The sequence below is a fragment of the Natrix helvetica genome (genome assembly GCF_964273705.1).
Source record: "Natrix helvetica genome assembly, chromosome: 2".
Taxonomy (NCBI): domain Eukaryota; kingdom Metazoa; phylum Chordata; class Lepidosauria; order Squamata; family Natricidae; genus Natrix; species Natrix helvetica.
The window spans coordinates 86038514-86051028 of record NC_138552.1 but is presented as its reverse complement, the minus strand read 5'-3'; the positions used below and the strand labels follow the sequence as shown (position 1 = coordinate 86051028).

General features: G+C 38.9%; 1 protein-coding gene across 15 annotated transcripts in view; it reads left to right on the top strand.

Annotated features, from left to right (window-relative positions):
• ELAVL2 (ELAV like RNA binding protein 2) overlaps window positions 1-12515 on the top strand; it is a 203093-nt gene that overhangs the window by 159517 nt on the left and 31061 nt on the right. For all 15 annotated transcript variants that reach the window (XM_081942742.1, XM_081942734.1, XM_081942741.1 and 12 more), the window contains one exon: window positions 5246-5349. In XM_081942742.1, the coding sequence (XP_081798868.1) occupies window positions 5246-5349 (104 nt within the window). The remainder of the gene's footprint in view (window positions 1-5245; window positions 5350-12515) is intronic.

The following is a 12515-nucleotide window of genomic DNA, read 5'->3' as shown; positions in this document are numbered from 1 at the left end:
GATTGGACATACTTACGTAGCTGTCACTCTGCTCCTTTTCAGAGTAAGCAATATCCTGCAAAGCACGGAAAAAGTGTAAGAAATAGAATTAAAAGCATGAGACAGAGGGTGGGAGAGATCAAAGTTCATCTAAATCAAATTTATACCTTTTAGTGTATTTAGTGTATTTCTCAATGCCTATTTGTTAGACTTATATGGTTATCAAACCAGAAAGATACAAGAAGATATTTTTGTATTTTTTTTGAACTCACCATTATTTTTACCACATCCATAACTTGCTTCATCTATTAGCTTTGTTGTTTAAACATTTCTCAGTCATATTTTTGAAAATCCATCATTTTCATCCACTTACAATTGTCTCCATCTTCCTCTTCCTTTCAACCCTGTCATTCTTCCTTTGTATATTTATTTGCAATATGATCCTCCTTGTGTGTAAACAAAAATGCAATGAAGAACAGAGGAGAGTATCCTACATTCTTGTCTAATCCCCTGCTCAGAATCAAACCATTGGCTAAACATGATATGTATTCTCACAAATGCTCTTCTTGCATCCAGAAACTCCATATTAATGTAAGGCATTTTGCAACTCAAGCCTATTTACTTTATCATACGCTTTCTTTAACATGTTCAAATATTTCCCTGCTGAAAAGCAAAATGGTCTAAAGCTAAACAAACATCCGGCCTGTAATAAGGTCACACTGCAGTTCCCCAGTTTTGCTTGTTAGCAGTTCTGATATTGTCACCTTTGAATCAGAAGTCTCGAGTCCCTTCTGAGGGACTAACTATAATTAACTATAATTATTGTTGGCTGTTTTTTGTAATTATTTCTTCCTTTCTGTGGGTATCCTATACTACTTGTCCTGCATCTTTATTTTTCAGCCTGAATGTATGGGGAAATAAGTCTCCCTGTGTACAATGTACAAATAATTCTTGCAGTTCATTTAGTGACTGTTCAAAGTTACAACAGCACTGAAAAAGTGACATGACCATTTTTCACACTCACAACTGTTGCAGCCTCTCCATAGTTACATGATCACAATTCAGATGCTTGATAACTGACTCACATTTATGATGAATGCTGTGCCTTGGAGGTCATGTGATCACCTTTTGCAACCAAGTCAGATTCACTTAACAACCGATGTTACTAATTTAACAACTGCAGTGATTCACTTAACAACTGTGGCAAGACAGTTGTAAAATGGGGAAAAAATCACTTAACAACTGTCTCGCTTAGCAACAGCAATGTTGGGCTCGATTATAGTCGTATATCGAGGACTAATTTATCTGTAATGCCTAAGTGGGAGTAGGAGGTTCCTTCACCATTAGTTGGAGCAAGATGTAAATCCTGTTCAGTAAATTATTAAATCATTTCCGTTTCTACTTTGCTTGTAGCAAGCTGTTGAAATGGTTATTTGAGGTTTTTCTACTTGTATAGATTCTTTAGGAACTTGGCAAGCCAGCTGCTGAGGAGAATATATCAGTTTTCTGTCAGCGTAGTGCTAATTTTGATCTGTTTCAGTAATATGGCATGCGTTCAGTTCACACAAAAATTGACTCACTTCTAAAATATCTGCCCCTTGTTGATCTTCCAAGGTTGATTCATGAAAGTAATGAAATCCAGGAGTCCAAAGGCCCAATATTTTATTCTTTCAAGAACCTCCAGTGTCACTGATACCTTGGTATATCAACAGCTTCTTTGTTTTAATGCTTTGATGTCTGCCTGGAGCTTGTATTATGGATTATATTCTTGCTTTGTTGTTTCCGTAATTGAATTCTGCTTACAACGCCTACTATTTTCTTGGATATTATATATTTGCTATTATTACTTATCATTAGACAATGCATATGCTGGCTATCTTTTTAGATATAGCTTTTGCTTCTGCTTGCTATACATCATTCTTGCATCTTATTTATATATTGTGCCATCTTTTTTCAATTATAGATGTGAATCACATATATCTTAATTCTTTCTGCTTACAAACAGCTTCCACAGCAGTGAGAATAGTAGTATACTGCACCGAAATAGAGTTCCTCCTCTGATCCTTTAAAGATTAGCTTATTTATTATGAAGTTGCCTTTCATTGACTATAATCCATTTGGTTAAATCCTTAAAGCATTATCTTTTTAAAAAAGGGGGGAGAGGGAGGATGATTCAAAATTGAGCCAAAAAGAAATGAAATTACAGGTTTCTGATAATATTATTTAACAGGTTTGCTTGTGGCTGGGTGGTCTATAATTTTCCATTATTGAGAAAATTGAAAGTTGAGTTCACACATCTAAAAATTCACAGATCAGAAAGATTTCAAAAACATATTCTGTGTTAGCATTCTCTTAGGTGGGAATATGTTTTCATGGGTTATTTAGAAAATTACAGGGATTATTAAAAAGGATAAAATAGCCAGCATCTTTACTAGATAGTATTTTATTCAAGAAATGGATTTTGGTTTAGCAAAGTCTATGTTTTATCCATTAAGTTCTTCGGAGATATTTTCTCAAGATTTTTTAGGAGGTTTATATATTCCTCACTAAACATCTAAAAACATTGTGTAGGAGTCAGTGAATCCTTTGTAGAAAAGGCCTAAGTAGCTAGACAATGTTAGACACTCAGAGTAGCTCTTTGGATCCTGAGGTGATGCAGAAATATATAATGCAATTTGTACCTGGGATTGTTGACTGAGTTTTCTTTCATGAATCTTTCCTTAGCTTGCTTTAGTTTACTCTGCCTTTGATTTATGTTTAAATGTTTAATTCTTGTCTGCCACCATTTGTTGGAAATGTAGAATGCAAATCTAAAAACCATATGTTTTTATCAAATGATAAAAATGTATTCATGATACGGAAATAGCCTTGTTTCAGTAATTTCTGCAGTTTTTCAGTCATGGTACTTTTCCTTTTCACTGAGACAAATATGACTGTGTTCACAATTTGAAGAATTTCTCAGAGCTAGCAATGTTTATTTTTAAAGGATCAAAATTTAGGAGGAATCTAGTTCACTCACATTCATGATTTCACCTGCTATACCATGAAATTCTGGGCATTTTGAAATTAAATCATTTCTAAAGTTGCTACTTTGTCCCTATGAAATTATGTGAAATCATGTAATTTTAAGATTGACTTTCCTACTAAGTGATCCATGTGAAAATAGTGAGGTTTTGTGCCATTGCAGTTTATTGCAATTAAACTTCAGCCATTGCAGAAGATGTTAGATTTGATCTCTATAGACAAGCGGTTTTTGCTCTACATGCTGACTTTGAAGTGTGATTGCTTTGTGATTGTTATTCTTTGTCAAATTACTTTCAAGCTGTTTTTTTTTTCTTATTTTACCCTGATTTTTGGGGGTTAAACAAAATAATGTGATATTGCCCACTACCTGAAAAGGTTTGCTCATTCTATTTTATAGATTTTATCTGCCTTTTCTAATGGATTGTGATTCATTACTCAAAAAATTTAGATATAGGTAGTTCTTGACTTATGACCACAATTGAGTCCAAATTTTCTATTGTTAAGTGAAATATTTGTTAAGTGGGTTTTGTCCCATTTTACGACCTTTCTTACCACAGTTGTTAAGTGAATCATTGCAATTGATAAGTTAATAGCCCGGTTGTTAAGTGAATCTGGCTTCCCCATTGACTTTGCTTGTCGGAAGGTTGCAAAAGAGGTCACATGATCTTGGGACACAGCAGTGGTCATAAATATGAACCAGCTGTTGTGGTCCGCCAGCGGCCTCAGGAGCTGGCAGCAGGGCTCTGCGTCAGAGACAGAGAGAGGGCCAGTACCATATGGGAGTTATATGCTGCCTCCGGAGCCTCCAGATTCAGACAGCAGTGAGACAGAGGAACAGTTTCCCCTGTTTCCAATGCACGCATGCACAGAGCTGCCATAAGGCAACAACAGTTAAGAAAGAAGGGGCAACTCGGAAATAAGGCTTGGAGGTGATTGCCCCCCCCCCCCCAGGACATAAAGGAGGAGCAAAGGCACATGAGCCTTTACAGAAAGCAACTTGGTTCATGCTGGTCACTTTACCTTCCGAACCTCCATTTTGACTCTTTGCTCCGTGTGACTTTGCCAAGCTAATTGCCAATTAAGTCTTTGGCAGTGTTTCAAGGAAGATAAAGTTGGTTGCTTATCACCCTTATCCCGAAGGATTTTGGCAGCCTACTTCGGAAGTCTTTACAATTATTTGGGACTCATTACGGGCTGTGAATGAACGTAATTCACAGCCTTTGAAATAAAAAGAGGGTTTTTGGGACTAAGTGTGTGCTTTTTACTGTATCAGGAAGCCTAGGTTAGAACACCAGCTGCCAAGGATCTCAATTTTGATCACATGATCGTGGGATGCTATAAAGGTCATAACTGTAAAAAATGATCATAAGTCACATTTTTCAATGTTGTCGTAACTTTGAACTATCACTAAATGAACTGTTGTAAGTGGAGGTCTACCTGTACTGGTTATATTCCTGATCTGTTGTTCTACTGCTCTAAGGGCCCTTAGTCCTCAGAGTCGAAATGGGGCAACTTGCCAAAACCAGCTTCCTGTGGCCAACTCAGCTTGGCCAACTCACTGCAAGATAACTTGCCATGCAACTCACCAGGGAGATACCTCACTGCAGGACAATTTAACAATTCCATTTAATTATTTAAAATAAATAAAAGCTTATTTTAATGTTTGTCATTCACATTTCATTTGGTCCCTCCTTTTGCAGCCTTTCTTTAATTATTCTATTACGCCATTTCTTTGATATTAGTGTAACTCTTCTCCCATGGCAAGTTGGCCATGGTGAGTTCTCTTAGAGCAAGTTGGCCATGGTGTGTTGGCCACAGCGAGTTGGCTGTGGAGGGTTGTCATAGATGCCTCAGAATCTTGTTATAGGTAGAAGGTGAACTAGTGTTCTCTTTTTGTTTTTGTCAGTCCTTGTCTTGGTTTGTTGATAGCTACTGCTTTAGAAAAGTGTGGATAGAAAATTGTGGATTGTGGATGAATTGGAAGAATAAATAATAGATATATGAGTAATATCTTGCTCATAAACTTGCTTACTGATTGTTAAATATAGTTATAGCATAGTTATCTTTTAAATGTGTTTTTTATTTTTTTCCTGTCTCAGTGAGCATGCTACCCAAATTGTTGAAGTTGTTTTTTCTCACCTAGTACCTTTAAATAATTATTATTACAGAATTCAAACACGAATGTGAGTTCTTTATGTACTCATGTAATTTTTTTTCTTTCTCATCTTTTCTTAATTTCCAGGACAGAGTTTGGGATATGGATTTGTGAATTACATTGACCCTAAGGATGCTGAAAAGGCAATCAATACTCTGAACGGATTGAGACTTCAAACCAAAACTATAAAAGTATGTAAACTTTTGAGATGAAAATTAATGCTTAGAATAAAATAGCTTGAGTAACCTGTCCTATGTATTTCCAGAAGCTATATAGTTTCGGAACTAATTATAATTTGTTCACAAGTTATTGCCTTTGTTTGCCAGAGCTTACACAGGCAGTTTGCATGTCAGGGTTCCAAATAACATCCAAAATTAAATCAGAGTCCAAGGCAAAGTATTGCTCAAAATTCCAATTTATTAAGAGAGTCATGTTGGCACATCTGGGAAAACCCGAATCTGAAAGCTTCCTGATTTTCCCCACCCAATTGAAAGTTCAAGATCTTGCCCCCACACCCACAAGTCCATCACATGATCCAATCTCCCACTGCCATGCTAGCAGTTCTACCCATCCAGTTCTGGTCAAGTGTCCATTCTTTAGCGTGTCCATCCATTCAGTCAGAGACATGGAGGAGGGAGGTTCTCTACGCAGCTCAGGCATGGGAACAAATTCCATGCCACTGGTAATTTGGAAAGGAGTTAACCCAATGCTGCTATGGACTGCGTTGCTGTACTCCACTTTGGTGAAGGATAGCAAGTCCGACCAGTTGTCTTGCTGATAGTCCACATAACAGTGGATGTATTGTTCCACCATCGCATTAGCCCTCTCCGCTGCTCCGTTCGTGCTTGGATGAAACACTGAGCTCAGTCCTTGTGTGGACCCAATGGACCTCAGGAACTCTCTCCAGAACTTGGCGGTGAACTGGACTCCGTGGTCTGAAATGATCTTCCTGGGCACTCCGTGCCAGCGATAAATGTGTTTCACAAATATTTTCGCTAATTTCTTTGCGGATGGCAATCCTGAGCAAGTGATGAAATGCGCCTGCTTGGAAAACAAATCAATAACTGTCCAGATTACTCTATTCCTGCTGCTGTCTGGGAGCTCGATGATGACGTCCATTGTGATCTCTTCCCATGGTCGACTAGGGCTGGCCACCCATTGTAGTAGTCCAGGGGGCTTTCCTGGCCATATTTTCATTATCACACAAGTAGCACAGCTTTTTACGTAATCTTCCACTTCCGATTTCATCTTTGGCCACCAAAATTGGTGCCTGGCGAGGTGGAGCATTTGTAGGAATCCAAAGTGGCCGCCTAGTTTCGCATCCTGGCTTCGCTGTAGAACTTCCAGCCTCAACCCCGTGGGGATGTAAAGTTTGGACCACTTCCAGGCTAAGCCATCTTTCATCGCTAGGATGTCCTTGTTATTGTGGAGCCACGGGTCTGCTGGGAGTAGCGATTTCATCACTGTCATCAGCTTATCCTGGCTTCGGGTGGTGACTTGGGCCGCCTTCTGGTGGGAGGAAGAAAGGATGGGGTGAACCACTTCTTCCTTCTTACTATCGTACTGCGGTTTTCTTGACAAGGCATCCGCCAACAAGTTCTTCCCTGCCAGGATGTGTTTCACTTTGAAGCATGGCAGACCAAAGATCCCAAAAGGAACCTGGCTGCAGGCCTGACATTGCATCTATTTGCAACCATATCAAAAGAAAATCCCAGTATCTATCAAGTTATGTGATATTGTATTAATATTGACAACATTATAAAATAGAAAGCACTATATTTAACACTTCCCTGATAAATGTTCCCAGCAGCTGAATTTTCCTTCTTTGAATTCCCTCATGGTTTTCATAGACAGAAGAGTTCTAAATAAATTCATTTTTTGCCTTGCCTGAGGGCTGTAGGAGGCACAGCTGATTATGTCTTTGGAACAGTCATTGAAATGTACTTGTTGCAGTGGGAGAGGTTTGGAGGTAACAAATGGGGTGCTTGGGGAGACTTCTAGACTATGAGTCACAATTGTTTTCCGCTTTCCTAAAATAATACATTGATTTTCTTGTCATTTGACATATACTGTAGATTTTAAGTGAAAAAGGTATCGGGAAAGTTAGATCATCCTCTCATTGGTATCTGAAATCACAGCTGGCTATATTTTCCTTCTTCTGAGGTAATAAATCTGGATTTTGGAGTGTCTGCTTTTTGCACAAAATGTTTTAAAAAGAGATTGAATGAATTTGATTGGTACAATAGGTTCTTTACCTAGACCAGAGTGAATACTGATATATTGGGTCACATCAGATGCAAGTACAGGTACTCCTTGACTTACAACAGTTCGTTCTCCTAGGCGCTGCTTGGAGTGTCCATTCACAGTTATGATGACACTGAAAAAAGTGACCTATGGCCATTTTTCACACTTAAGACCCCCTGGTCATGTGATCAAAATTCAGATGGTTCATACTTAATGATTGTTGCTGTGTCCCTGGGTCATATGGTCACCTTTTGCAATGTTTTGACGAGCAAAATCAATGGCGAAACCAGATTCACTTAACAGCCATGTTACTAACTTTATCAACTGAAGTGATTCACTTAACAACTGTGGCAAAAAGGTCATAAAATGGGGCAAACTCATTTAACAAATGTCTCATTTAACAACAGATAGTTTGGGCTCAATTGTGGCTATAACCTGTATTCTAATCCTCATGAAAACAAAGTAAAATGCTCATTGTTCAGGAAGTCATGTCGGTAATGAGGCTATCCATTTATTCCTCATTAAATGAGAAGGACACATTTAAGAGAAGGCAAAATATGCTGCAAATGGGTAAAGTATATCTTAAATGTTCATAAATGGTATTTGTGTGCTCCCCATGAATCAGAGCTGGTACTTTGCTACATGCTATATTGGATGTCAACATCCAATATTTCTACTCATCAGCTTTCAATGGGGATTGAAATCTATGAGGAGGGCCTAGTCATTATCAGTCACAGAGAAAGCATGTAATGTAGAAGTGTTGAAATAACATTTTACACTTGTTTCTCAACCAGTGAAATCCCGTAATCAAAAAGCATTTCTCCCCCTCCCCCTTTCTGGGAATTACAGGTAATCCTTGATTTACGACACCAACTGAGATCAACGTTTCTGTTTCTAAATGAAACATTTGTTAAGTGAATTTTGCTCCATTTTATACCTTTCTTGCCACAGTTGTTAAGTTAGTAACTTGGCTGTTAAGTGAATCTGGCTTCCTCATTGACTTGATCAGAAGATCACACAAGCAGATCACATGAACCCACAACACTGCAACTGTCATAAATATGAGTCCTTTGCCAAGCTTCCAAATTTTGATCACGTGACCATGGGGATGCTTCAATGGTCGTAGGTGTGAAAAACAGTCACTTTTTTCAGTGCTGTTGTAATTTTGAATAGTCACTAAATGAACTGTTGTAAGTCGAAGACAACCTGTAGAGCATTTTCTCAGGGCCAGGTTGTGGGGCATGTGGTGGGTGGAACTTACTTAAGGAATGGGTACATATACCTGTTCTCCTTTTAGATATAGTTATTCTTGTTTTAGCAATAGCAATAGCACTTAGACTTGTATACCGCTTCATAATGCTTTCATCGCCCTCTCTAAGCGGTTTACAGAGTTAGCCTATTGCCCCCAACAACCTGGGTCCTCATTTTACCCAAACCTCGGAAGGATGGAAGGCTGAGTCAACATTAAGCCGGTGAGATTTGAACTGCCAAACTGCAACTAGCAATCAGCTGAAGTAGCCTGCAGTACTGCACTCTAACCATTGTGCCACCTTGCTCTCTCCATCTCAATCTCCCAAGCAGCAAGTTTCAGGGAAGAAAGAAATGGCTCTTGGCAAAATCTTGAGCTGACTTCTTGCAGGGAACTTTTAAAATTAGTCTACAGGCCATAAGTTATCCATTCCTATCTTACTGTATAAAGCACCTTAGTTTCTATAGAACTAAGGATGGTCAGATAATTCTTTTCCAAGTTGTATTCATGTAATATTTTAGAACTGACCACCATTGATAATAATAATAATAATAATAAATATTTATTTCTTAGCCGCACCCTCTCCCGAAGGACTCGGGGCGGCGTACAACAAAACATAGGAAATAAATATATCGACATACATATAACAAAACATATACCAAGACATATATACGACATATACAAGGAGGAGGTGAACTGATAGATAAAAACAAGTAAAAACACAATGTTTAAAAAACCCTAAATAAATTGAATGCAATTAAAATACCCCAAATAAAAAACCCGTCAGGAGCGATATAGTTGGATCAAAGTTGAGCCAGGCCAGCAACTTGAAAAAGGTGGGTCTTGAGCTTTACACGAAAGGAGCGGAGGTCAGAGGTATTCCTAATATCCGGGGGGAGGTCATTCCACAGGGCTGGGCCCGCCACAGAGAAGGCTCTACTCCTAGGCGCCGCCCCTCGACACTGTCTGGTGGACGGCACCTGGAGGAGGCCCTCTCTGTGCGAGCGGATTGGTCGCAGGGATGTATGGGGCAGAATACGATCCCGCAAGTAACTAGGTCCTAAGCCATGGAGCGCTTTAAAGATTGTTATCAAAACCTTGAAACGCACCCGATAGACCACAGGAAGCCAGTGCAGCTCGCGCAGGAATGGTGTCACATGGGAGTACCTAGTACTCCCCATAATTACCCGCGCGGCTGCGTTCTGGACCAACTGTAGCCTCCGGGTGCATTTCAAGGGAAGCCCCATGTAGAGAGCGTTACAGTAGTCCAAGCGAGACGTCACCAGCGCATGAGTGACTGTGCGTAAGGCGTCCCGGTCCAGTAGGGGGCGCAATTGGCGCACCAGGCAAACCTGGTGGAACGCCCCCCTTGCCACGGCTGTCACATGGTCATCCATGGACAGCCGGGCATCCAGGAGGACGCCCAAATTGCGCGCCCGCTCCACGGGGGCAAGTTGAATGCCCCCGATGGCCAATGATGGAATTAATTGGCTGAACCGGGGAGCCGGTACCCACAGCCACTCCGTCTTGGAGGGGTTGAGTTTGAGTCGGTTGTCATCCATCCAGATGCGTACGGCTTCCACACACCGGGACATCACTTCGATGGCCTCGTTGGGGTGGTTCGGGGTGGAAAAGTACAGCTGAGTATCATCAGCGTACAGATGGTATCCCACCCCGAAACCACGGATGATCTCACCCAGCGGCTTCATATATGTGTTGAACAGGAGTGGCGAGAGGACCGACCCCTGTGGCACCCCTGTGTTTATGTAACATTGTTACCTGTCAAAGTAATATAGTTCTTTTTAATCAAATTAATTAAGTAGGTTTTCTTCCCACTTCTTGGTATTTAAAAGTTATAAATGCATTATGAAGGAATGAGTAAGAGGAATTTGAAAAGTTCATCCCACTCCTTCTAATCCAAAGATAAAATTATCTCGTTGGTTTCTCTTTGCAACAATTTTCACTGTGGAAGAGGCACACAATGATCAGAGTTAGTGTCATTTGCCTCTGGAAGTTAATTCTCTAAAACTTGGATTTTATTTTAAGAAAATTAATATATTGACAAGCGCAATACAATACATGCCTAAAAACCCTTGAAAGCATATCATAACTCAGTGAATTTCAACACGATGCAGTCTATTTTACTAGCACTCGCAGCAACAATTTTTTTTCAGAATAAATATACCAATTACACATCCTGTTGAAGAGACTTCCATATTTATTATAATTTTTTTAATATACGCATCTCTTTTTCAATGAGTTAATTGTTTAAAATAGAACTATCACTAGGACTGATAAGACAGCTTTGCAAGAAAATACTATACTCTTAATGTATATGTTTGCATATATGCACGTTTGTGCTCATGTGTCAAATAACCATAGGTAGATGAGAGTTTTCAGTTGTGATTTTTTTTTATTAGCGAATATGACAAGAGAACTGTAAAATATGTACGTATTGTATAAAACCCCTTTAGAATATCTGAAGGAAATGAAGTGTGAAGGTGAGGAAGAAGCACCTTTACAACCTTTGTGTTCTGTTCTTTCCATATCATAGAACATTGATCCTACCAAGTGGCAAAATGAGATCCTATTTGGAAGTTTAATTAAAGTGAGTGAATTTTATTGATGCTATCAATCAGCAGAGATTGAGTGAAAGGGCTTGGTGCCAAACCATTTAGTGCTCTTGACAGGGTAATTAAATACCACAGGACTGTAGTCTCAAGATAAAAGTGAAGAGCCTTTTGCAGATGTGATTCTTTTGTTGGGACAAAAGAAAGGTATTTTCCCTTCCTAAACAGTATATAGGAAGACTTTTAAAAAGGGCAGCTTGTTTATTTGTTTCTTGTATACAAATTAGTTGATTTTGTCAGCTTAAATTTTTGAAGGGTTTGCATAAAATACTTGTGTAAAAATAATTTTTAAATAAGACTTTTAGAATGCAGAGTAATTTAAAATTGGTTTTTTTCCAGTTGCCCTTATGTTAAACTCAAGCTTTTTGAGAAACATAGCAATATTAAAACTCATCAGTCTAAACTTCAAAAATGCACAGTTTCTAAGAACATTCATTAATAGGACTGTTAAGTTTTGTCTGCTTTTGATTTTCCTAGTTAACCTTATTGTTGAATATTCTGTAGTTATATGAGGCTTACAGAGAATGCTAGAGTTATTAGATTTGGCATACCAGAGTCTGTTGGAATAGATTATTCGGACTTAAATAGCAAAGCAATGCAAATAAATCGGGCATAGAGCGCAAAATCAAGACAGAAAATTATCTGATGATCAAAACAGCAGGAATCAGAATCTTGAATGCCTCTGAGTGACTGAAGCTTCTATTTAACAGGACTATAGAAAGATGTAGGTCCAGTAAAGCACTAAAATACGTTGAAGACTTTATATAGGTAGCCATGATAGATAATGTGATTTATATTTTCTTCAAAAGTTGTCTTAACTGTGAAAGGCACATTGCCTGATTTCATAGTCACAGATTTAGTCCGCTTTATCTGTTAAGTAAGGAGCAGTAAGTCCGTTCTGGTCTGGAGATCTTGAATGTGAGATCAATAATCTTTCCTCAAGAGAAGCAAGGCGGGTAACTGGAGACTATGATAACTATTCCATGGAAGGTGATTCTAACTAGTTCATTGGGATTTAAAACCACCTTCCTTGTGCTGTGCAATTAAAATAGCCACAGTGCATCGTCTAACCTATCTGCACGGCATTGGATTTATGAAATGCTAAGGTAGGAAATAGATTGAATGCCTGCTTCAAATGCCCTTGCAAAGAACTCTTCAAATAAAGGGCACATTTTAACATTCCTTTTCTATATTAAAACTACTAGCTACTCATCAGAATTTGAGAAACTTTTGC